The following is a 26,054-nucleotide window of genomic DNA, read 5'->3' on the forward strand; positions in this document are numbered from 1 at the left end:
GGCGCTGGGCCTGGCCGCCGCCGCCAAGTCGCCCTACCAGCAGGTCCTGCAGCACAGCCGGCTCCGCGGCCGGCAGCACGGGTAAGGCGGGCCCCGCGCCCCGCAAAAAGAAAGGAAAAAAATAAAAAAAGGGAGGGGGGCAAAAAGGCAAAAACAACCCCCGGGGGGGAGCTTTCCCCTGCTTTCGCGGAAGCGGCCCGCGGGGGTTGCGCGTTGCTTTCGCATCTGCCCCGCGCCGCCGGAGCCTCTCCCGGGCGGTGGGAAGGGGCCGGGGGGCCCCGCACRCCGCCGCCCCCGCGCTCGGCCCGCGTCCCGGGGCAGCGCGCTGCCTGCCGGCCTTCCTTCGAGGTGCCCCGCAGTCCAGGGCTCCTCTGAGAGGGACCGCTAAGTGATTTGGTTTTTATCAGTCTATCCTCATTCGAAAAAAAAAAAAGAAAGAAAAAGAGAAGGCTCCAAACTTTAAGCCCTTCGTGGAAGGAACTCTGTTTTCCAGGATTTACGGGGGGAGGCGGAGGGAGGGGGTGTCTCTGTGGAATAAGCACTAACCTGCTGTGTGACTGGAGCCCCCAGGACGTCTTGGAAATGTTCTYGCTGAAAGTAACGGCTTGTCTAATCTTAAGACTTACGAGATAAGGAATATCCCCCAGATGTGTGCAGACATCTCCTGCCGGGCTAGCAAGATCTTATGGATCCTGGYAGTAGAAAGCTAAGCGGATGTTAGTAGTTGTTTCTACTGTTTTTTAAAAGTTTATYGGGAATTAGGTGGGGTGAAAGGATGGACAGACATTTCAGCTGGTTTTTGTGTTTTGTGATGGTGACATTGAACTGACGGATTGCTGAAGGTAGGATCAGGAAATGCCTTAAAAACGGGGGAAAAAAAAAAGAGAGAGGGACTGGGATATAGCCTTTTGATGGAGCACCTGGCAGAGATCCAGGGGGAAGCAGGGGGTGCACYGGTTGCCTGTCCAGTCAGGTACAAAATCTAACAGACAAAATCTGAGCCGATGCCTGTTTGTAAATTGGYAGTGAAGAAAGAATTGTGGTGATTTGCGTACAAATACGGTGTTCTTCGTCTTTGCATAATCCRGAACTAAGCAAAGACCCGGTTCTGCTGACAGCCCAAGGCAGAAGTGCAGAAGTCCGCTCAGACTCGCTAAGTTAGTGCAGCTCTGGGGTAACCACTGCTCGTCTCTGCAGAGAGAAGCTGGTTATTCCCCGTGCGATCGGTGGAGGCACATGGTAAGATGYGATTACAGCGCACGCCGGTGCCTAAGATTTTTCTGGGAGATGTGAGAAATTACTATACCAGGGTTGGCAGAGGATGTGAAGTTACGCTGATATAAACACAGCGGAGTTTACAGCGGGGTTTGGCTCACTGGTCCTTTTCTGATGGCCGGAGCACTACATAACAAACTAGTTCTTAACCATCGGCTGAATTATGACTGTTGATTAATGGTGCCTCAAACAGATGCAGCAGCGGAGAAACGGCCAGAATTTGGCTCTGCAGCATAACTTTGACCTCTTATTTTTATTATTATTATTTTTTTAAGTGAGTTCTGGGTCAGGTCAGGGACTGCAGCTGAGAAATATAAAAAGAGAGTTAAGACAATGCGAGAGTGTTGACTAATGCGTTTTAAGCCAGCCTGGGCAGACCTCCAGCCCACGCGCGGCGGGGAGCAGCTCCTGCCGCCTTGCTGCGGGAGCCGCCGATAGTGCGGACCTTCGGGGCGGCTTTCTGCACCGGGAAAAGCCGGGAAGGATTTGACCGCTAAGTGAGCAAGCGAGCGGCAGCCCTGCGGAGCTGGGCTCCAGCAGCAGYGATCAAACCAGGCCTTCGGTAGCCAGGGCTGTCGAGACGGATATTAGAGGGGTTGTCCTCYGCCAGCCGCTGAAATCGAGGCGAGATGCGGACTTTGGGTGTAATTGGAGCCACATGCAGGCGCYGCGGGGCCGGCGTAGCCCAGGTGGGCTGAGTCGCGGAGCGGTGATTTGGCTGGAAATCCCAGAGCGCGGGTCATTTTGCACCAGCTGCAAGTTTGGCTTGGGGACTTCTGAGTGTTTCAACGTCGCGTCTTTCTCCTTGCCCTCTGCCTTTTATATAGAAAGTGAAGCAAACGCTTTGCAGCAGATTTTCCTGGGAAACGATGGAAACGGCGACCATCGTTCCCCGCGGCTGGTCTCCGGGGGCAGTTTGGCGGTGCCGGGGCCGCGCCGACCCGGGTCCTGCCCCAGCACAGCCGGCTCCGCAGAGGCTTATCGAAGGCGAGCCAAGCTCCCGCGGAGGCTGGCAGCATGCCCCCGCCGCGGAGCAGACCCTCGCGGGGACACCTGCTAATGACGGGGAGGCCGGCCCGTTGCGGAGGGCTGAATTTGGGGTGCTGGTGAGGAGCAGACAAGCCCGCGGGAGGACGAGGCGGTTGGGYGGCAGACGCCGCTTCGGTTAGGTGCGCGGGCAAGTGCTCGGTCCAAACGAGTGTGAAACGGGCTGCCAGCGCTTCCTGAGCAGCTCAGCAAGACCTTTACGACAGCATCCCCAAGCCCCCTCCAGACTTAGGTGATGCAAGTGCAAGTTGCCTTGGAAAACGCAAAGAGAGTGATGATTTATGTGTTTTACTTAATTGTTTCTCCCCTATCTGCCTGGCAAGTGATGCTGTACAAACTTTTGGTTCCCGGGCTGTAACTGGGGCACAGTTTTGGTGTTGGGAATACAGCCGCAGTTGGGCCGAGCATCCACRGCCTGTTTGGGTGTTTACTCAAAAGCCAGGGGCTGTCGGTGGCCTTGCAACCGAGAGCCGTAAGTCGTATCTCATGCAACGACTTTGCCTTGTCCATACCCGTGGGCCAAGGGTGCAGCGAGCCAGGGGGAGTGGGAAARCGCTGTGCTGGCCAGACTAGGAGTGAGTAAACTCCTGTTTGACCACATCTTTTCTCTCAATGACCCCACTTCCTAGAAAGCTAGGAGGCTGCAGCCAGATTTCAGTGGGATTAGTCACACATGTAACTTCAAGCGTGTGATTTTTCTGGTCGAGCAGAACTCTTGGGACCTTATGGACTGACACCATATAGCCACTGTCAATGTACGCTGTCATAAAATGTGCTTTTCTCACCCGCTTTCAGTGCAAGCTGGTCCAAATCCKGACAAATGTCTGTCTTTCTGCATGTCCTAAAAACCAAAATGATGTTTTTTCTGGGTAGTATTTGCAGTATTGCATAGCTTTACAGGCTCTATCTGGGATCCTGGTTAATGCCCAAATCGTAAGTAGCTGCTCACCATAGAAATACTGGTCAAACTARTATTTTCAACTTGATTTCTTTTTATTTTGAGGATAAGTGAAACCCGAGGGGGGGAAAGTCAAGATTTTGCATTCAACAAAGAAAAAAACCACATTTTGGCGTGGTGAAGAGAGATCTCTTTCACGGCTTCGTTCGGGTTATAATAGCCGTTATGGGCCCTGGTGCCCTAGAAGGTTAGCCTGCAGCTATAAAAGTTTCCTTCACAAACACAGGACAGCTCTTCAGGCGTGTCCGAGTGGGAACGGTCGCAGCCTCTGGCGCAGCGGTGGAGAGAGGGGAGACTTAGAGGCTCTCGTTCTGTTTTGTCGCCCGCTCTAGCCCCAACGTGTGCGCTGTGCAGAAGCTCATTGGGACGAACCGGAAATATTTYACCAACTGCAAGCAGTGGTACCAGCGGAAAATCTGCGGCAAGTCCACGTGAGTACCTGGGGGAGCGGTGCAGGGGTCTTCCCGGCGCGGGGACGGAGAGGGGCTTCCCRCGCCGCCCCGACCGTGCAGCGTTCGCTTCCCTTCCCGGTGAAGGCACGGGCGGGCGAGCGGCTGCTTGTCCGAATTCGTGTTAAGAGTTGTTTTGGCTTTTTACTCCCAAAGCAATGTTTGTGCCTTGTTTTTTTTCTCAAATGCCAAGCGTGATCTTGAAACGCTTAGATGTTCAGAATTGAAAGTACTGTATTAATTCAAAAACTGATCATTTATTCTAGTTGCATTTCTATATATACTTACTTAACTCTCAGTGCTGTAATGAAGCATGTGCCAGATGTTTTCTAGTACTTTAGCTGCATCTTTCTCAATCCTAGGCTCAATGCTGCATAGCTTTAAAAAAAGAGGAGAAAAAGCAAAGGCAATACAGAGTTGACGGATATTGGAAAGAACATAAAATTCATCTACATATGCTTTCTTTGGAAGGAAAAACAGAAATAAAGAGAAAGAGGTGTCAGTTCTAGCCAACACTCTGACTCTGCAGTGAAAGTTAATTAGTCTTGTAGGCCACTTCAAAATCTAAAATTGCAAACAACAATATTCAAGTAGCTATTGCGTAGAGTACCTGTGTAACCAGCCTTGGGATGTTCTTTTGAAAAATGTTGTCAGCAGGTAATTAAGGGTAGGCATGCTTGGCTAGATCAGGAGGGGGGAATCTTTTCTCCTTGGTGTATGCCAAATAGGGCTTTCAGATGCATTCATTGGCCCATGCTTTAGCACGTACCTCTGTGTTATCCAGTATTAATGCAAAGAAGGACTTGCACGGCTGCTGGCTTTGTGGAGCAAAGCGGTGGGCCAGGCCTGGCCCCATACCTGTGGGTCTCCTGTTCACTGGGGGTCCTGCAGATCTCTTGGRAGATGACTGCTTGCAAGGTCATGCAAGACCTCTCTTCAATGTGTGACGAGAGGAGGCAGATGTTAATAATCATTACTGGAGTGAGTGTTTCCCATTGCGAGTGTTTACGCAGGCTTTTCTTGTGCAATGAAAAGCAAAAGTTGAAATGAAAGTATGGGCAATTTCTCCCAGGTGAAACCATGTACAGAAAATAACTTCCCTAGAAGGACAAATAGGAGAAAATCATCCAGTATGTTCCTGATGTGGTCCTTTGAGCTAATGCAACATACCATTATGTTCTGCAGATTAAACTCTGCTGAACAGCAGCCTTAGAGATCTTTCACTGTGGTAAGCTGTAYTGTTTTTATTTCGGTTGCTTGAATTGGTTCAGTTGAGTTTCTAGCTATCAGATTTAGTTTTGATTGTCCATGACTGGTATAGTGAGGAGGGATGCAAAACAGGAATTGTCACTGTGTACTGTTTTTGGCCTTTTATCATGTTACCCATGGATTAATCTAAAATAGGAGGGTGGATTGCAGAATGTACCAATATTCTGTATGTGTGTATGTATAGTGGTTTCCTTTATGTCCAATTGTCTTCACAAAAAAAAGAAAAGAAGCAGCAATATTGTAAAAAAGCTACCCCCCCACTACACGCACACCTAATTCTACAAAACYGCCAAATCTGGAAGACTTAATTTAGATATTTAGAGTTGTGACTCTCATCTTGGCTGAATGATGGCCTTTTTGAAATGTCCTTTGACATAAAGTGGATCAGATTATGCCATGGCAATATGGTGTCGTTGTTGCTTGTTCTATAGAAGATGGGGTAATGATGGGGATGTTTGGAGACCCACTATACTGCTCCATTACAAAACCACACTCAGCTTTGGATATGGGACAGCTTTGCTGTTAAAATCACTTAGAGGTGAAAAAGCCCAGCTGCAAATTTCTTTAGCTCTGAAATAAATCGGAAATTAAGTCTCAAGTAACCCAAGTGTGCAGCTGTATTTGTCAGAGAAACTCTGCTGTGTGTCTCTGGAAAGAGGTAGAACAACCGGCATCTAGCAGTATTTCGTGATTTCATGTGAGGAGCTGCAGTGATCTCTAACCTCATTTTCTCTGGTTTCACCCAAATGTCTAATCCAATGATGCACTGCTGAGAGAAAAGCATACACAGCGTTAACCTGCGTGAACCTGTGAGATAAAGGCCCCATTATACCAGGCGTTTGCTGAATATTCTTCACTTCGCATCATCTTGACAATGAGTTTTATTGTCTTGCTCTTTTGCTATTTATTTTTGAGCCAGGCCTTACTTTGACCCATAGCAGTGCCTGTGCAGAACAAGACATGTGCCTGGACTCAGATTTTCCTGAGRTCTCTGGGACAGCTCTGATTACAAACATTTGCCGGTGACGGCTCCCATTGGATTTGGTCCTCCTGGCGTATGGAAGCAATCAGCAGTCACGCAGGCTGCAAAGGGCATGGTGCGTTAGGCTGCAGCGATCAGACTTTAAAAAAGCAAGTGTCAAGGAGCCTCTTGGCTCCCAGGAGAGAGCATGAGCCCGGTTAATGCTGTAGAACATGAACTGTCAAACTGGCCCTCTGTGTGGCACTGGGCTGGTCAGTGAGAAGTTTGGAGAACAGGAGATATCTTTAAACTCCAGAAACAGGCAGGATTTGGCTTGTTAATCAGCATAACTGGATGGTTCCAGCCTTCACTCGGGATTTATGATCAGAAGCCCTCTCCTGAGACTGTGCGCTTAGGTCCTTCCTCTGATGGACAGATCCACTCCTTCAATGCAGCAAGCATGGAGGAGCTTTATTCCATTAGAGGCTGGTGGATTTGTGGATAAGCATGTTTCTAGAAAGCTGTGTCAACCCTTGAGAATGGCARTCCTGGGATGGGCTATGCCTGGCCCATCTCTCATCTACTTACTTTGCATTTGACCTGTCCATTATTCTTCATATTTGGTTAAAGGGTCAGTACTTTTGCAAGTTGGAAGTGTCACAGGTGCAAATACCAGGCTCTAGGAAGACAGTTCTAATTGCTTTGACTTCTTTTCTTTGAACACTRTTTTGCATAGGTGGGAGGGAGGGAGGTCAGCAAGAGGCCAGGTATTGTAGAGAAGCAAAGTTGAGCTCCTACAAAGCTGGCTCAGAAAATTGAAATGCTGCACTGAATGAGAAAGGTAGAAAAGTTGCTACAAGTCTGTAGCAGTAAGTTATGACTTCATTCCTTCAAGGATGGTCCTGTCCTGCATCCAGAGACATGGAGCAGCAAGGGAAGCCAGCCTGGAAAATGCGGATGTGTCTGGTCTTTAGACTTGACTCAGCGTGCATCAGCTCACGGCAGCTGTTAGGGTTCATGGCTGACAGCCCTCAGGACAACTCCCGTGGGTGCAGCAGGCGCCGTGGGGGTCTCTGCTGTGGCTCTCATCAGACGGAAGCAGGTCAAGGTGAGTGTGAGGCTTGGTAGTGGGGATCRGCAGGTTTGCTTCTCAAAATGCATCCTGTGGCCCAGCGACATGGAGTGATCTAGTGTCGCTCTATGTGCAGCATGGTGGAAACTTCAACTCGTGTCAGAGGGAGACTCTCACCTCTTTATCCTTTCTTTTTCTTTGGTGTTCTTCTCTTTGCTAAAGATTTGGCTCACACAGTTAGGAAGGAATTGCATGGAGGATTTATGTGCATTTTATCATTGCGTACTTGCTGATGAAGTGAGATAAGATAGTTGGCAAGAAGTCTGACACTGCTTTGATTTTAATGAGCACTGAAACAAGATTGTTTTGATAATTAGGTAATTTTCCACTGTTGGTTATTCTGAGGCCAAAGAAATAATTTATTTAGCATATATTCTCATAGTTACCTTCTGTTTTTTTAAAATATTTTTCTAACTCCCTAATGCACAAGACTCAGTCCCCTAGAATTAGAGTTGCAATAAAATGTCCCTCCCCCCACATTTTTTTTGTCTTGAGAACAAAAAGATAAATTACGTCAATTCTGTGGGGGTTTTTTGAGGAATAACTAGTAGCAGTAAGCTGCCTCTTAGTACTTTCCTATTTTTTTTCTTTTAAATTAACATTCCTTTTTTTTTGTCCAATGTATTTTTGCCAATTCAGGAAAAGAATGAGTCTCTGGCACTCTTTTTACAAAAACAAAACATATGGGCTTTATTACAGGAAATTATTACAAATGGATCTTTATTCACTAATATAAGCCTAAGCTTATTTTTATTACCTTGAAAAATGCATTGAAAACTTGATTTCAGATTCTCCGAATGCAACAGTGGTGAAACAATGCCTAATAAAACCAAGGAGGCTCACTTYGGCAGTCAAATGCCCATAGGCATGTAGAGACTACAGTGTTTTGAGACCGAAGTCTGAATAACTGTAAAGATTTGACTCCCGATTACTCAGTGAGGAGGCCAGGAAACTGTGGTCGGAGGCGTTGCGGAGTAGATGACAAACGCGCTTTGTGCGAGGGCGTTGCTTATTTAACCCGCATAGTTGGCATCCAGCGCGTGGAGATGCAATGATGTGTAACCGCTGACCGGACACTAGAAATACCTACTGTGCTTGGCAAGCCCAAGGGCCGCCGGGCGGTTGAGCCACCGGTGCGGAAAGGCAGCGGAGCCGCGGCGGGAGCCAGTGCCCCGGTCGCGCTGGCTACGAGGCAGAAACTCCTTCCCTGCCTTGCTGGGCCCAYGCTCGTGGTGCGCGCAGGCAGCGGGAGACTTCTGTGATGGGCTTGGCAGGCTCTTGGCTTGGTTTTAGGTCCATCAAAAAGAGCTCGTGCTGCCTGATTCGTGGCTGAGGGCATTCCTGAAGATCCTCAGTGTGGCACCAAGCGTGGAGCCAGCAGGAACCAGGGTGAAACAAGTCACCCAGCCCYGGTGGGCTGCTGGGGCTGGCTCTGAACCAAGCAAGGCAGCACATCTCAATGCAACAGCCTCCCTTCCCGTAGGGACACCTGGGGCACCTTAGCGCTGAAATGCAGGGGCCAGCAAAAAAGGGATGGAATGAGCAGCCATGAGTCCAAGAGGCTGATGTCAAAGGTGAGTGTTTTTGGTCCTTGACTCTCGCATCTTGTAGTCCCTGGTGCAACACTTGGCTGGACACCTCTGTGTTCTCCTGGCCCTTTGCAGAAGTGCACTGGTACTCAAACAGCTTAAAAAAGGGGAAAATCACGCCTGCGGTCTTYTGGGGCAGGCTGGGAGGAAGGGCAGAGAGGCTGGCGGGTGGGTGCGCGAGCCCAGCTGCTTGATGGTGGCTCGCCGTCGGCCTGACCCCGTCACGCCGGTCTTGCCACGAGCATCCCCTTGGCGGGGTGCCGGAGCGGGTGGTGTTGGTGTCACTCCGCGCCTCCTCCGCGGGCTCCCCCGCGCGGGGGGCATCGCCGCGCTGCCGGCACCGCGCTCTGCACGCCRTGCACGTGAGCCTCCCGCTCGCCTAGCCGCAGCTCGTTAGCCTCGGATCGATCTATAAATAAGCCTTTCAGAGCCTACGTCAGCACTCGGGAATTATTTGTGCTGAACTTTGGAATGATTTCTCTTTAATCGGCTCTTCGTCTTTGATTACAGTTGTGAACCAAGGGAACTGTCTAGACTGGATTTAGTTTCTGGGGTGAACAAAAAGAGAAATCGGAGCTGGGGGGTGGGGGGAAGCGTGTGTTTCTAATGAACATGAGACAAGGGAGCTGGGAAAAGTGGAGCAGCAGGGTGTTAAGATCTCCGGTAGTCAAAGGAAGGGATTGCTTTAGGCAAACTCTTTCCCACATGGCATATATAATGTCTAGACAATCAGTCTGGGTTTGCTTTGCAGTTCTCTTAGGAAACCGTGACACCGAGTTTATTTGCTTCTGTCACACAAACGCAGGTATTTGTTTCACTTACTGGCTCTTAATTACCCTGAAGAATTCCCTCCTAAACCCCAGGGCTTTCCGCTGTTTGTTAGCAGTGTTAAAACGATGACAAAGATCCGAAGCTCGAGGCTTCCCCGTTCTCTTTAACGGAGCGTGCCGAAGCTCGGCTCGTGCGCTTCGGCATCGGGCTTGTCCCCGGTCTGGCTGGGAGCCCGGGGAAGTGCTTGCCTTCCCGAGGAATACCTGTTCCCGCACGGGCTGGCCCAGCAGTGCAGCCTTGGTCCTTTCATACCAAGAGTAAGAGCAATAGGAGAAGGAACCCCTGTGAAAAGTAAAAGGATAACTTCTGATTTTTTTCTTTTTTTATACGGACGGCTTGGGAATTAGATGACTCTATTTTCCATTGAGCTGCAGAGGATGGCTGCAGCCTTCAGCCAGCTCTTGCTTATTTAGGCTTTGCAAATCTTTAAATCCCCAAGTTATGCAGGATCAGGTCTCTGACCCCCTCGGTTTTGCCCTGAATGGACAGTGCTTAAACAAAGCAGGCAGTTTGCTGCCAGCCAGAAGGAGCGGCTTGTGCACCATGTGCTACCTGGGGCTAAGAAAGGCTTGCTTAATTACATTGCCCTTTGGGGCAATGTATCCAAGGCCAGAGATGCTCCTTCCCCACCAGCTGGTGAGCACCAAGACCTTCAAGGTCTGTGTTGTGGGTTTGGCTACATGCAGGCAGATAGTTTCTCACAGTGGGCGAGAAYGGGGTGAAATGAAGGGGGAACGCTCGGCCGGTTTGGTGAAGCAGATGTACCAGAACTGCAGCGTGTTGTCCAAGCAGAGGTCAGAGGTGACAGGAGCCACCGGCCAGGATAGCCCAGAACAGCAAGGGTGCAGCGTATGGAAAGAGGATGAAAGCAGTGATTCAGACCCCTGCACATACCACGTATGCCAGGATATGCAATACCCAGGAGTTCTTGCTGCTTTCCTCTCCCGAGGATCACTTGGGGATGATACATCCTTAAAATTGATGTGCGTTGTCTGATTGCTCAGCTGTAACATGGAACTGTTCAATATTAAATGCAAGTCCTCTACGTTGTGTTATTGGCAGTGCTGAGTTGTGTTTGTTCTCAGAGCATGCTGCAGAGCAAATGGCTACGAAACACGGAGCTGGCACCAAAGCCTCACAGATAYCACCTAGGAGATACATGTAAATATGAATGGCCACTCTCACCTCTAGGTCTCTCTGCCTTCCTTTTCTATATGCAGTGCAGATCCTGATATGAGCTTGTGCCTCATGGCTGCCTTAAGCTCARGGGATTGCAGCATTGGTTTCTGTCCGCTGTTTGAGTAGAGACTGAATAAAGTTGCTGGCAAAAGTGGGAGTCTTGAAAATAACTTCTGTCTGCTTTTGTTCTCTGGAGAAATTGGCAAYGTGCAATCCTAAAGGAGATAAAAGTTGTGGTTTGTCTTTTGTTCAAGTCTATATTTCTAGTGAAGAGTGTGCTTTAGAAACATCACCAAATATGGATGAACACAGACAAGAGTATCGCTAATACAGGGTGGGGGAAAATGGAAACACCACTGGTTAATCTTCCGTATCCATTTCTTATTCCAGAGTAATCAGTTACGAGTGCTGTCCTGGATATGAAAAAGTTCCTGGAGAAAAAGGCTGCCCAGCTGGTAAAAATGTTTGACATTTATTTAGACTTTTTAAAACTATACAACTGCCTAGTAAAGAGAAATGTTAGAAAATTACTCAAAGTGGATTTGATTTTTTTTTTTCAATTTGTGCATGGTGTTGCCACGAACAAGTCAAAACTCAGCAGAGCACCAGAAAACTCAGCAGAGCACCAGCCGAGTGCCAGATCAGCTCCAAAGCATGCAAAATGTTCCAGACAATTTAAAACACTGGATATAATTAAACTAAATCAAGCATGGGAAGGGCCACAGGGAATTACTTATTCCAACAAGTAATACAGCTCTATTGGAAATGCAATACAAAGTAATGATACAGTAGCAGACAGTTCTGCCAGTCTCTGCTCATTTCTATTTTGGCAAGCGTGAGTTTAGCAAAATTGCGTTTAATAGAAAATACAGTTTGGTTCCCGGTGGGGATAGGGAAGGGAATTGCCTGGGTCTAGCAAAGAAAGACGTGTTCTGCTTTTGCTTYCTTTACGCCTCCTCCCCCGGTGAGCTCGTGGCAGCGTGGCTAGCGAAGGGGCGTCCTGCAGCCCGCCGTTCGGCAGCGTCGGGGCTGCTGTGACCCACGCCCTGAAGCGGGGAGAGCTCGGCCGCTTTGGGGTTGGGACGTCCTGCGGGACCTCGCATCTCTCGCAGGAGGGTCCCAGAGAAGAGCCACGGAGTACAAATTGGGGTGAAGTCCTGCCCTTGCCACCCACCCTTGTGCCAGACTGGTGCTGTGGTCCGACCGTCTGGCCCTGGGTGGCAGCCCTGATGGACTGGGTGAGAGTGATGGTTATCTGTACCTGCCTCTTTAGTCTCTCAGGCCAGATACAGTGCTGGGTTATGATTTTTTTTTTCCTTGTTTTCATGCATGCTAATCCGTGGTAACTCTGTTTAAGCCTGCGGAGATGCAGTGGATCCTGGGTAACACTATTATAATTGAGATTGGAGCTGACAGCCTAYGATTACTCATTATCTAATTAATGAACAGATATGAATTCAATGACATGCTTCATTTCCAGGAGCATTTTTGCCAGCAGCTTTCTTTTAATTCAGCGAAGTACAGTGAAGGATGAGTGATGTTGTGCTGGAAACATAATCTTCCCTTCTTTCAGCRTTGCCGCTTTCAAACATCTATGAAACCCTTGGCGTTGTTGGATCTGCTACCACGCAGCTGTACTCTGACCGGTCTAACCTAAGGCCAGAAATTGAAGGACCTGGAAGTTTTACAATTTTTGCCCCAAGTAATGAGGCCTGGGCGTCCTTGTCTGCTGTAAGATTCAGTTTCTCTTCTTTCTCCTCTTCTTTCTGTAGTGGATATTCAGCCCTGCAGGCTGAAGGCAGGTACAGATACAGCCCTGATGTAGGAAGCTTATTCCAAAACAGGAATCACCATACTGGTCCATCAGCTCCAGAGCTTTGTTCCTGGAAGAGCCCAGCACTAGAGGAAGGTGTAGGTGCTCTCTAGGGAGTGGATATAGCAATCACCTCATTCAGGTTTTCCTATCTCTTACTGTTGGAGATCATCATGAGATCTGTAACAAGAGATTTAACATCCCTTTCACTAGTTTTGTTGTTGATTTCTACTTTACCACTCTAGTTATTCTTAATATTTGCACAAGTATCCATGTTTTTAATTTTTCCACTCCACATCCTGTGAAATTTTTCCTCCCCAAATTATCACTACTGTCTTGCTGGTGCTGTGATCCACATGGAGCATCCCTAGGCTGGGAGAGAATCCTGATTTCACAACCCGTATTTTACAGCCCGTAGTTACATCTCTYGTCCTTAAACATGCAAGAACAGCTGTTGGGTCAGGGAGAGGAGCATTTTTTCCTGTTTCCAATATCAAGCCTTTGCCACCAAAGCTGCACCAGCAGGCTCCCTTGTGAGGATGATGCCTTTGGGGAAGGTCTCCTGGCACAGTTGCCTCTTGGCTCTGTATAGCATCTTTTGTCRCCTTACTGCTGCTGTTGATACAGGSATCCCATGTTGGACCTTGCTGCTGTCATCCATCTGTCTGCCCAGGACAGGGATGCCAGAGCTGCTAGCTGCTGTTGTAAGGCAAAGGACAGAGTCCTACTGATATTAGAGACCCACACAAAAMCATGTACATACGCATAAAGTAAGGTCTTGCTGGAAGCACCTTGGACACAGCCAGGTCTTCTGGTGCGGTTGTGTTCTCACAGACAACAGGCTTGGTTATACTCAGCCCTGAGTTTCATTTTGCTTATTTTCAGGAAACGCTGGATTCCTTAGTCAGTAATGTTAACATTGAGCTGCTCAACGCCCTCCGCTACCATATGGTGAACAAACGAGTCCTAACAGATGAGCTGAAACATGGGACAACACTTAATTCAATGTACCAGAACCTTCCTATCCACATTCACCACTATCCTAATGGGGTAAGACAACTCTTTGAGATGCTGTAGTTACCGAGGTGGAGCTGAGAATGGACCTATATCAACTACATCAGCTGAGTTTTCTTTTTTGAGGATAAAAGTGAAGGTTTAAAAACTCTAGAGAAGAAGCTTTGACAACATGGTGAGCACTGGGTGTTGAGGGTACTCTGATACACCTGGGCAAACTRTTGCCTTCAGCCAAACCATGTTCAGGGCCCCTTTTCTCTTCACCTGGAGCCCTGCGTGATATGTTGAGGGATGTATTCAGGTTTAGTCACCCCAYGTAGATTAAAACTGGGTTCACAGTAAGACCATACACAGATACCTGTTGGTGCACAGTACTAACCAAAATCATTTAGGTCTGTGGTCCCCTAGAAAGTGCCTGTGAAGGGCAGGGACTGCAGTATAGTGGATTTAAGCTTTATCACAATAGGCTTGCTCTTCTTCTACCTTGCATCTCCGACAGGGTTGTTGGACCTCCAGGGCTCAGTAAYACTTAGGTTATTGATTAAGGGAATATGTTTGGGTGAAGCTTTGCTAGAATATTTACAGGCAGATAGTTTCATAGATGATATTGCAGGAAAGCTGCATGTTCTGGTATAAAAAGCACTATGGTTGTGCAACTGTTTGATGTGACTTATTTTCTTAGTCTTGCTGATGCAGAGTAGACAAAACCGCGATTGCTTTCAAAGCTCTTTAAATATAAAATGCTTCAAATATGTTTTTTGATAGAACATTCTCATTCTTCATTTGTTTTTYTAGGAAACCACATTTCTGCTCCTGCTGATTCAGTATTACAGCACTCGGTGCGTTTGAAATAGAAAAACAGCAGAGGCGGCTTTGCCTTCCTGTCTTACCGCACCTAACACCCTGTGACTCTCTTCCTCTGCAGATTGTGACGGTGAACTGTGCCAGGCTTTTGAAAGCTGACCACCACGCCACCAACGGAGTGGTTCATGTCATTGACAAGGTCATCGCCACCACTACAAACAGCATTCAGCACATCATCGAAACCGAAGAAAGCCTGGAAACTCTGCGGGTGAGAGATGCATGTTGCAGGGGACCTTGAAGATATTCCCTCCCGAGGAACTGTAACACAGAGCTTGCTATGCCTAGGTGCTGTGACTAAAAGCCTTGTACCGGTGAAGCTTATTTTGCTCTTTAGGAAGAGAAAAGCTTGGTGCCAGTGCAAGTGCCACCTTGCTGCTGCTCTCAGTAAAAAGATGTAGCCCGAGTCTGGCTCCTCACATTTTCATGGGTACTTTTGCCTTAGGTGTTCCACTGTTAGGTGTTAACTGCTCAAATGTGATGAGTGCCAGTTTATTTGATTTGCTATTTGCCAAGTTAAAGAGTAACTTGAAAAAAACATAAGGGTTTTGCTGTTAGCCAGCTTCAGGTTCTGATCTGAATTATTCGCTGGAAGTACTGGAAACTTTTCCAGGCATTTCAGCATATTAGAACTAACTCGGAAAGATTCCAGAAAAGGCTCTGTCCATCTCATGCTCAAATTATTGGAGCACAAGAGAGAACCAAGGGGCAGGATAAAATCTGTAAAAGTAACAAAGTGCTGAAAGAGGCTATTAAGGATTTTTTTTTTTTTAATGTTCTGAGTTCTGAAACAATAAATACTTTAATAAATCTGGCCCTTAGTGACTGGGCAAAGTTGCCAACTGTTGTATTCTTGCTGAATGTATTCTATCCTCTCTCTTCTTTCCTCTAAAGGCTGCTGTGGCTGCTTCCAACCTGAACAGTTTGCTGGAAAGTGAAGGCCAGTACACACTCTTGGCTCCAACCAATGAAGCCTTTGAGAAGATCCCACGAGAGATGCTGAACCGAATCCTGGGGGACCCAGAGGCCCTCAGGGGTAAGAGCTTGTTTACTGAGTATGTTGGGATATGGAAGAGTATTTTGCAGTTCTTCTAAATGCACTTTCAAATAGATGTGAACTGATCCTTGATACGCTCTGGTAACAGCTAGAATAAACCCATTTGAGAACCTTCAGCATTTAAACCGGACAGTGAAGACTGCTTCAGAGCTGAACGTGATAGATGTGGCAAAGTGGGTGTTACTCAGATACACTGAGGAGAGCGCTGAAACAGTCCCTTTTCCAGGTTATCCGTTGTGTTCCCCAGGGATCTTTGGCCAGAGTGCCTATGGGAATGAAGGGGTTTGTGTCCTGGTTGGTCTCTTTTCAAGACTGCAGTCTGAATGGGTGTAGAAGATTCAGGGGACAGTTGATGCTTTAGCACTCCTACAGATGATGGTGGCTTCTATTAATCTTGCAAGGTGAAAGAGAAACAGTATCTAATCAGTGTAACTTCCCCGACAAACAAGTCAAACACTTTAACTGCATGAAACATTTCCTAACTTGACAAAGGTGTATAAAAATTATTCTTTTTAGGCACTTGATTTCACAGCCTGAAACACAGGTGGCCTCTTTGAAATTACTGTACATCTTTTGGAGTGGAGCCCTACATGGTGCCACATGGGATGCTCTTGCCTTTGAACAGGCTACAGTAATCCACCCAACATGATTTACATGTTTAATTTTTCTAGCTCTCTAAGGCACTTACTTCTCTTACAGACCTTTTGAACCATCACATCCTGAAATCAGCCATGTGTGCTGAGGCCATCATTGCTGGCCTGACGATGGAGACTCTAGAAGGAACCACCTTGGATGTAGGCTGCAGTGGAGAGGACCTGACCCTCAACGGGAAGGCCATCATTGCTAACAAGGATGTCCTGGCTACCAACGGCGTCATACATTTCGTTAATGAGCTGCTGATCCCAGACTCAGGTACTAGTATCTCTCTGCATCTTTCTTCCTTTTGCCTTTCTTTGTCTTTCTTTTGTCTATTTTTCTTTTTGTCAGGAAGTACTGAATTTACTGTAGATATTTTGTAGCAGTGGGTGAATTGCCTTTAAYGTAAGGTTAATCTGTGCTGCTTTTCTTTTCAGCTAAGACCTTGTTTGAGTTGGCCCAAGAATCTGCAGTTTCCAAGTCTATGGACCTTTTCAGACAAGCTGGTCTCAGTTCTCATCTGACTGGCAGTGAGCGTGTGACACTTCTTGCCCCAATAAATGATGCATTCAAAGGTAAACCTAGGAGTAATTCCCTTTCATCCATCAGTGCGGACCACAGATCTGCTTCAAAGAGTCTCTCTTCAGCAGAGATACAGTGCACAAGCACTCAAGCCCTCCCTCAAATGCTTCAGCTATAGACAGTGGCATGTAGCTTTAAAATTAAAACTCGTTGTAGATAATATTCTGTACCTGGATCTTTTTAATGTCTCAGGGATTATTTTAAGTGAATGACTGGTTCCTTCTGTATTTTTTGCTGCAGATGGAAATCCCCCCATTGACAGCTCCATGAAAAATTTGCTTCTGAACCACATTGTTAGAGACCAGCTTTCCTCTAAATATCTTTACCATGGACAGAAACTGCAGACTCTGGGTGACAAAGAACTGAGAGTTTTTGTTTACCGCAATGTAAGTTCCCATAGGATGCAGTGCTATAAAAGAGTGGATGCTGTGTATGGGCTGCTTTTGTATCCTGGATCTCTAGTGCATCTGTGAGTCCATGTCTGGGTGAGGGTCTAGCTTCAGCTTCTCAAAATCAGTTGGAATTTCTCAGTCAGTCAGAATTTCACCAGTGTCTCTAAATGACCAGTTCAGAGCAGGCAGGCAGGCAGGGGTTACTTTGGAGTTTCTTGTCCCTTACTRTCTGTGTTAAACACTCTGCCTGCCGAACAATACCTGATGTCTGTAATGTTATGGCTAACATGTAAAAAGTGTAGCTGAGAGTTGTGGAAAACACAAAATCTCTTTCAGAGCGTATGCTAACGATGTCTTTGGYCTGCCATTCTGTTTGCAGAACCTTTGCATTGAAAACGCCTGCATTGCTGCCCATGACAAGAGAGGAAGGTTTGGGACCCTGTTTAGCATGGACAAAATGTTGACCCCACCATCTGGTTCAGTGATGGATGTTCTTAAGGCAGATCATCGCTTCAGGTGACCTTTCTGCTCTTCTTAATGGCCAGTTTGGAGCAGAAGAGCTGTCAAATCAGTTTCTATTTATTGTGGATTATAGTCATGACTATACATAATTTCTTAACATGGAAAAAGCACCCACACCATAGTCTCGTCCCTAAAGGGAGTGAGACTTCAAATAACCCCTTAACAAACTGTGAGCCCTTAGGTAGCAACTGAGCCAGGAGTGTGTGCATTGCTTTAAATTATCCAGGTAACAAATATTTTTCATCTATTTCTAGTGGCACTTGCTGTCTCAAGTGTTAAATCAGCTTAGTGAGAGCTGGGTTGGGACCTAACTGAGGAAAATACTGATTTGTACTTTTTATTTCAGTTACCTTATGAAGACCTTGTGAGTACACTGAAACAACAAAAACCTGGCTGTAAAGCAGTCTTTGCCTGAGAGAGGCACTATGGTCAGGCCGCTCTGTCACCTCACTGTCCCCAGGGATTCAACATCCCTGAACTACTTTGCTGTTGCTCAGATGTTCTTACTGGATCTCAGAGGGCTCAGTTCATATCTGATTGACTTCTTAGTTGATTGATTTGCTGGATCCCAGTAGGATTTTCCAATGTAACTTCATAGCTCTCTCTTGAACATGATATGCAATTGCTCAAAGACCAACATAGTTTAAACAAATGAAGCCACTGGAGATTTTTTGTGTGTGTCTTGCAGTACATTGGTRGCTGCAATCCAGTCTGCAGGTCTAACGGAGACTTTGAACAGGCCAGGTACCTTCACAGTCTTTGCTCCAACAAATGAAGCTTTCCGAGCTATGCCGCAAGGGGAACTGAACAAACTAATGGGTAAGAATTTTCAGAGCATGTAGATGAACAGCTGCTGTGTGTTATTGGCATGATGCTTGAAAGCTGACTCAGGTTAATGTCTTCTGTATCTCATTCTTTGACCCTGTCTGTTGGAAACATGGACTTCCTACATGGTTTTGATATGTCCTGTTCCAGCTAAAAGCTTGGGGTGGACACGGAAGAGTGGCCCTGAACCTTCCTACAAGGCACAGGCATGGGTTTATACTTCCTACGAGGCATASGCATGGGCTTGTATTTCCTTTGGGCTTGGAAGACATGTTTATAGTGTATGCTACATACTCCCTTTGACTTTTGTTTGGCTCTGCCAGATGGTGTAAGCAACATAACCTGGAAGTGTTTCTAGAGACTGAGGTTTCTGACTCACATGTCAGGGATGAAAAAAGTGAGAATATGGCTGGCCTTATTCCACATAGATTCTCAACCACATAGGACCAGGGTGTCTAAAGCAGGCTTTGCAAATAGAAAGCCTGGTCCAYGTTCAGCTTCAAGCTGTGCTGTATGAAATGTAAGTATTAAAAGGATGGAGCTGTTGCTCCGTGTATGTGTACATAGACAAAGCAGGAAATCCAGTCGGATCCTTAGATGACAAAATATTCTGGTCTAGCATAGACAAAGACCAAGACCAATATCCTGAAAAGCACAAGCTTGCAGACTGAATGAGGGGGAAAAAAGCACGGGAATGTTTAATAACTCTCTTCTGTATATGCAGCATGATCTTTTATTTTCTTCATGTTGAAAAATGGCTGTGGTTTGGAAACGATGTCAGGTATTTGAGTGTAACATCTTCTTGTCATTAAAGCACAACMAAACATTGACATCATAATTTGGGAAGCCTTTGCCCATGGTAGTTGGTTATCCTTTTAAGTGCATGGATGAGGAATTGGTAATATCAGACTGCACATTCAGTCTAGTGCTGAATGTATAAATATTTCAGAACTGTTCCGCTGCTATTGTAAACGGCTGCAGGAATGAAGTATCCCAGATGCGGGCACTTCAAACAGTCTTGTTTTTTCACGCAAATATTTAGCTTATGCTTTTGACGAAGAAGTGAATCATGCTGTTGAAGACGCACAGTGTGAACTGTGACCACCCTAGAAAAGCTGTAATGGAAAAGAGCTCACAGTTTATTCAGATACRGGCAGTGAGATGAAAAGTTCCTCCTGCTGAAGGAGCTGCTCTGGTTTTGTAGATGGAGGACTTTCTAATACTGGGTGTTCCCCATCATCTGTCTATGGGTTTTGCCTGAGATGTGACACTGTAGCCTTAAAGGAGAAGATGGAGGAAGATGGACTGTAAAGAAGTGGTTCATTTTTCTAAGACCTACTTCAAAGCGTAGCTAGATGAATTGAGAAAGACTCATCGCCAGTCTGATCCATACCCCAACTACTAATATTTGTGAACCATCAGGGACATTTCTCCTGCCCTTTTCTCCTTCCCACCCAGACATCCTACAGTTTCACCCATTAAAAGTATTGCAAAGTTACACYGATGCTGGCAGAAGTATTGACATTTGCAAATACCAGGGAACCCTGTAGGCTCCCTTATTTAACATAGATGTTTTTTCTCCTAAACTATTTTGGGAAGTGAAAGCAGCTATAGAAGCAGGTTCGTATAGTGCACAGTAAGAGAAAGGGGAGACAGAAAAACCAAGAGATGAGGATTTCCTGTTTAGAGCATGGCTAGTACTAAGAAGGGGTGTTGGGAGAGTGTCCTTCTGGACTCACAGGGATCCAGACCTACCAAGTCTCAGCACATGCTGGCAAGATCAGCCTCAATGTCCCAACCACCTCCATCTAAGGTGCTCCTACGTGGTCTTTCAAATTGACATTGTTTCCTTGCGCTTTCGGGAAATTATTGCGTTTTCCTGATAATGTCATTCCAGATCGTGAGCTATGGGAAATAACCTCTGATGCTGGTCTGCAGATTTAAATGTTTTCTTCCCACAGGTAATGCCAAAGAACTTGCCAACATCCTCAAGTTCCACGTTGCTGACGAGATCTTGGTTAGTGGCGCTGTTGGGGCTCTCGTGCGACTGAAGTCCATGCAGGGAGATAAGCTGGAAGTCAGCATGGTAAGTCACCTCGGGTGGGCTTTTGCAGTGAACACGGGTGCTGGGCTGTTTTTGTGTTTACTTGTCCATGTTGGAGTCCACCACAGCATGGTCATGTGGGTGGTACGAGAACCTCTTCTAATGTGTGTGTTGTCCCACAAAACTGTTTTGTGAGACTGTAGCGGAGGGAGTGTTGCCATGTGTTCAGTTCAACAGCCTAGCAGTCTTGAAATGTGGTTTGCTTCAGCTTTCTCCCCAGAAGACCAATTGTAAATGACTTCCAGGAACTGTAATAAATTTCATCCTGAGTCATCGTGGAAAGAGCATAAATAAATTAAATGAATAGCCTGTTCAGCTATAACATCTTTTTTAATGTAATGASAATGATCTTTGCATGTGCTCCCTTAGCACAGCAGGATTTAGATGTATAATTTTATTTCAAAAATTTTGTACAAAATTAAGAGACTGTAGGATCTTCTACTGAGGAAAAAAGGATATATTTTTTACCAAATAAATAACTCATGACCTACTCTGTGCATGTAAAGAAGAAATGCAGGACAGCAGCAATGGAAAGGCTGGTGTTTCCAGCTGTTTTGAGTTGGCCAATTTGTGTGTGAGACTCGACCTGTGTTGAGGCGTGATCTGCCCACTTCTGCTGAAGCAGCTCCTCCSCAAGTGAGGGAGCAGCCCCTGGGTGTGCCTGGGGCAGCGGGGGGGTGTTCTCTGCTGCCTTGGCCCAAACTCCCACCCCGTGCATGGAAGAGGTCAAGGACTCCAGAGCCTGCTGGCCGCTCTTGGACAAACTGCTGGAATTATAATTTGATTTTATGTTCTTCTTAATTGGCAAGAGCAACAAAAATTCTTACAGCCACTGAGTAAATGAATGAATGCAAAGTGAGSGTTTTTCTAATAGAACTGGAAACCACAGGTGACAGAAGCTTGTCATTTTCCACTTTTTTTTTTCTCTTCTTGACAGAAAAACCACGTAATACACATCAACAAGGAGCCTGTTGCTGAAAGTGATATCATGGCCACGAACGGTGTGATTTATGCTGTGAACTCAGTGTTGCAGCCTCAGGGTAGGTCCGTGTTTAGAAATGCCTAGAGCAGCATGGTTTCCACATTAGTGCAAAGCTGCCAACAAAAAATCCGGTTGTATAAAAGGAGCATATTAAAAAACAAACCCAGCAGAAGGCGAGGGAGCGGGTTGGGGGCACCGGGCGGCTGACCTAGCGCTCCCGGAGCGAAACCTGCTCTTGCCAGAGCTGCTGCTCTGGGTGGTGCTGGCAGGACAAGCTTGGCTCGAGCTCGCTTCRGTTCACTGCCCTCTCCTAGCTCCTGCCACCCGTCCCGTCAGCTGCTCCTCGCGGGGAGGGAGAGGTGATGCATGGCAATTAGAGCGTTAGCCTGTTACTGGATTTTCAACATATCCTCCAAAATGGGTGAAGGAAGCAGCCCATGTGCTTTGAAAAGTATTTCAATGCTATTTATGTTCTGCCYGTAGCTTCAAGGCCTCAAGAAAGAGGTGATGAGCCAGCAGATCCCGCAYTAGAAATCTTCAAACAGGCATCTGCATTATCCAAGGTAAAAGACAAAAAAAAAAACCCCTCTCATCAAGTAGTACATTTTGGTATTATTACTGATTTGAAGGTAACTAGCCACATTCAGATTTTGTTTTCTGAAAGGACTGAATGTATCTGTTTCGTGGATTGACCAATCCTTTTTTCTTAKGACTTGATTATATAAGAAGTAATAGGTTTTGCAGCATGAAGCTTCGAGTTTGCAACATACTGTGAACGTAGCCTTGGCGCACTACAATCTTTGGCAACCTGCAATAACACACATGGTCTTGAAGAAGCATTCCTTTATTCTTCTCTTAAGCCCTTCTGGGACTGTTAGAATAAGAATTAGCAAGTAACAGATTTGACTTGCTAAATGTCAGAAACAAAATCATGGGCAAGTGTCTTCTATAAAAGCTATAAACATAACTCGTTCAGACAAGCGCCGCAGAGGAGAGCAGCTTTGCACTGCTCCTTGTGAGCTTCTCTGCGACGTGGGGCAAGGTGGTTCTGCATCCTGCAGTCCTCCCTGAACGTGTCCTTCCTCCTGCCCTGCATGCTACTTCCTGAATGTAAAGATTTCAGACTTCCTGGATGGTSTTGCCGTTGGGGTTGGTGGGAGGGGAGCTCCCAATAATGCAGACCAAAGCCAGAGGTTTAAGATGCACTCATGGCTTCACACTGTGTGATAATTTGGCTAGAGAAGTCACTGCTCTGGCTGAGCTGTTTTAAAATTTGAATGCCTGTGCATGCATAATTTCTGCTAAAAACAAGTGAAACAATCTGGATCTGTTTGATAGTGTTTGGAGAACAGGGATACATATATTGACTTGCAAACTGTGCTGTCATCAGAGATTTGTTTTATTCACTGATTTTCTTCCTGTGCAGGTTTCTCAAAGGAATCCTCGGCTAGGTAAGGTGACTTTCTGCTTCTCTAGCTTGTTTCTAATTCCTATCACACCTCGTTTAAAAAGAGAGGCTTWTTCTGTTGAATGCATCGGTGTGGCTGTATGAGCAGGAGCGATGTTAGCAACTCTGGCTGCCCGCTCGGTGGGTGCTTGGCCGTGCGGGGCAGCAGGGCRCAAGGCTGCGCGGGGCTCTGGGTGTGTGCAACCAGCCTTAACTTCATCTGGCCCTAGGAAAGCCCTTGGTGCGCACATAGGTAGCTCTCCTGTCTGCCCTTCTTGCCTTGGACATCCCTGGCTTCCTAGGGTCAATGATGGCAATAGGAGGCCAAAAAAAAGYCCCCACTGGGTGGAAATGAGGTATGCATATGCACTGAAAGGGAAGATTGAAAACAGAGCCACAGATTAGCCGGGGCCTCATTCTTGAGGGACTTTATTGACCGATTTGGCCTGAAGTAGACACCATCAGAGGCAAGGGTACKCTTGGCCAACTCCAGCATGTCGTGGCCCTGTTAGCAGCGAAWGAGCAACTTGCCTTGCTCCAAGCAAGGCTCATCATAGCAGGGAGGAAGGGGGAGGTGAAATGCTGCATGCTTGTCCCACGCAGCTGGGCTCTTCTCTCTTCCAGCACCCGTCTACTCCAGGCTACTAGCGAAGATGAAGGAGAACCCAGGCGGGTTCTGAGCGCCCACGTGAGCATTCCCCAGTCACTGCTCCCGTCAACGTCCGCTGACAGCTTCAGACAAGGACAGAATTGTTTTTAAAAACCAAATATCACTCTTAAATTTATTTTTTTTCTCCAGTGAAAAGGATAGGAAAAATTAAAAGCCATATATATATATATATGTATATATTTTAAGACCATTTTTATTTGTTTTTGACCTTCAAGTTTTCACAGTAAGGTTATTGTTTTGTTTTGTTTTGTTTTTTTACAAAGTAGTCATTAATTTGCAGTTTTTGAGATACCCAGTTTTGGGCTTGATACCCATGATGTACAAGGGCAGGTGCTTAATTCAGCCCTGATTCAGAAGCACATAAAAAGATGCTTAAAGCTTTTCATGATGCTATCTCAATTAAGGAGACTTTGAATTAAAGGTCCTTTTCCAGGCTCCAAATGGTACTGACTAGCTCTGCAAACGCAAGGTTCCCAAAATGGAGAGATGGGTATAATCTCGCTGAAAATCCCTTCCAAACCACTGCCAACATTGGGAAACTTTACCAGAATGACTTGTCAAGAATTCTGTTTTTTTCATCTTTCAGGATGGGGCCAGTTGTATAGCTAGGCAAATGGTGATTGCTTTGGATGAGGTAAATTTGTTCAATTCATTAACTATTACCCAAGCAATTATTTCTCTTTTCCTTTTTTCCCCTCGATTTCTTTGTTTCCTTTACCAGCGTGTTTCCTTCTTCCCGTGTTGTAGAAGTCTCCCATGAAATTCTGAATTGAGCGGCTTTTTTTTTTTTTTTCAAAAGCCTCTGGTTGACATTGAGGAAACTGTATGATTATAAGCTACGATTTGGACTGTTCTCTGTTTTTTTGGGGGGGGACGGGGGGTTGTTTATGCCTATGGGTTTTAACTGTGCTGTGTTTTGTTCACAACAAGATTGAAATGAAAGTTCTCCCTGGCAGAAGCCTTCCAGTAAATGATTCATTTGTAATAATAGTTGGATTTTTTTTTAATAAAACTTAAAAATAAAATCAAAAATATAAATATGACAASTGATGGTAATGCTTGCTTTTCTTTAATTACTCAGTGGCACAGTTTGAGCACCTGACAATGAAGAGCTTATATTCGGCCAGATCAGTCCTTACAGGCTCAGTAGTTACTGGAATTTCTGCTTTCAAAACCTGGGCTTTCCTAATTCTATGGGTTGCGAAGGGAATGGGATGAGAAGCATGGCCAGTGCTGCCATTGTGGAGAGCTAATAGGACTGTAATGCAGTGAAGATCCGAAGCYGCATGAGAGGAGAGGTGCAGTCTTCCGTTCGTGCTGGCCACCGGGGRCATTTGGGTCACCTTGGGTTCATTTTTCCCATTTTGTGGCTTCCAGCTGCCTTCAAGTTCTCCCCAGCATTCAGGGTGGGAAAGAAAAAGGGTTGCACAGTTGACTAGAAAGCCTGACCTAGATTCTCTCCACCTCAAAAGGCAGATGTGCCACTCTGGTGTTTCCATGTCTGAAGACTTGGTTCTGCCCAATTCTCAAGCTGGCTGTAGTCCCAGGCCTTTGGGCTTTTGGTGGCCAAACTAGAAGAGTAGAAAGGACTGCCCTCACCCATGTGGGATGGGTGCTGTTCCCTTTCAGTAGCATGAACAGAACATGAATCAAACAAGCAAAACACAGCGAAATGTCTGTTTTCCTTAGACATTKGGCAGGTGCTTGAAAGTCTGGTGAGCAAAGAGGTGGATGAATGAACACCCTCCAAATAAGCAGGAAAGTGAATCACTTGAAGAATGACTTTGCTTTGTTACTGTCCTTACACAAAACTTCAGTGGGTTACATTGCCAGAAGCCAACTGGCTTTTGTAKGTATATGTGCTGGAAAAAGCCGGCTGTCTTCAGTGGAGCCACATCAGCAGAGAACTTAGCCCAGAGCCTGCTACCAGGTACCAAAGCAATTTGCCTCCACAAAGACAATCTGAAGGTAGCAGGATGGTCTAAGACATTGCAGGACTAGGTGTCAAGCATGCAGCTGCTGGGTGCAGGTCAGAAACATGTTTAGGGGTTATATGTTCCTCTGCCAGTGCCCTCCTGTGCTTGCACCAGGTGTTTTGCTGCTGCGTGGTGCTGAAGCCTCTGGGGACATGGAACCTTGAGCTCCCTCCTCCTCCCAAGGCTGGATCTTGAAGGGCTACGCTCAGCTCACGGCTTACTAGGACTATGGGGCCCCCCAGTAGCCCAAAAGACCCTGAAATAGGATTACTAGAAGCTGCAGATCACAGTTGCCAGGATGTCCCCTGCCTACCTGGTTGATCATCATGCCCTGGTGGTTTACAGTTGGTGCCTGGCAAGCACTACAGGCTCCTTATTCACCACATCCGTGCACAGCCAAGAAACTTGCTGAAGGAATTGGGGTTAGGGATGTAATTAGCAAAGAATGAACTTAAAAACAAGAAGCCTCAGGGCTTTATGAAA

General features: G+C 46.5%; 1 protein-coding gene across 1 annotated transcript in view; it reads left to right on the plus strand.

Annotated features, from left to right (window-relative positions):
• Nucleotides 1-24,641, plus strand: part of TGFBI (transforming growth factor beta induced) — a 25,037-nt gene extending 396 nt beyond the window's left edge. Inside the window, exons 2-18 of the mRNA XM_085312676.1 lie at nucleotides 3-81; nucleotides 3,613-3,711; nucleotides 11,081-11,145; nucleotides 12,264-12,421; nucleotides 13,389-13,553; nucleotides 14,443-14,589; nucleotides 15,273-15,414; nucleotides 16,135-16,347; nucleotides 16,509-16,646; nucleotides 16,894-17,039; nucleotides 17,425-17,561; nucleotides 18,256-18,386; nucleotides 20,354-20,478; nucleotides 21,434-21,536; nucleotides 21,962-22,041; nucleotides 22,905-22,929; nucleotides 23,550-24,641. Of these exons, the coding sequence (XP_085168802.1) occupies nucleotides 3-81; nucleotides 3,613-3,711; nucleotides 11,081-11,145; nucleotides 12,264-12,421; nucleotides 13,389-13,553; nucleotides 14,443-14,589; nucleotides 15,273-15,414; nucleotides 16,135-16,347; nucleotides 16,509-16,646; nucleotides 16,894-17,039; nucleotides 17,425-17,561; nucleotides 18,256-18,386; nucleotides 20,354-20,478; nucleotides 21,434-21,536; nucleotides 21,962-22,041; nucleotides 22,905-22,929; nucleotides 23,550-23,605 (2,009 nt within the window). The 3' untranslated portion in view covers nucleotides 23,606-24,641. The remainder of the gene's footprint in view (nucleotides 1-2; nucleotides 82-3,612; nucleotides 3,712-11,080; nucleotides 11,146-12,263; nucleotides 12,422-13,388; nucleotides 13,554-14,442; nucleotides 14,590-15,272; nucleotides 15,415-16,134; nucleotides 16,348-16,508; nucleotides 16,647-16,893; nucleotides 17,040-17,424; nucleotides 17,562-18,255; nucleotides 18,387-20,353; nucleotides 20,479-21,433; nucleotides 21,537-21,961; nucleotides 22,042-22,904; nucleotides 22,930-23,549) is intronic.
• Nucleotides 24,642-26,054: the final 1,413 nt, after the last annotated feature.

This window comes from Rhea americana, unplaced genomic scaffold, assembly GCF_003343005.1.
Source record: "Rhea americana isolate MKP2758 unplaced genomic scaffold, rheAme1 scaffold_37, whole genome shotgun sequence".
Lineage (NCBI taxonomy): Eukaryota > Metazoa > Chordata > Aves > Rheiformes > Rheidae > Rhea > Rhea americana.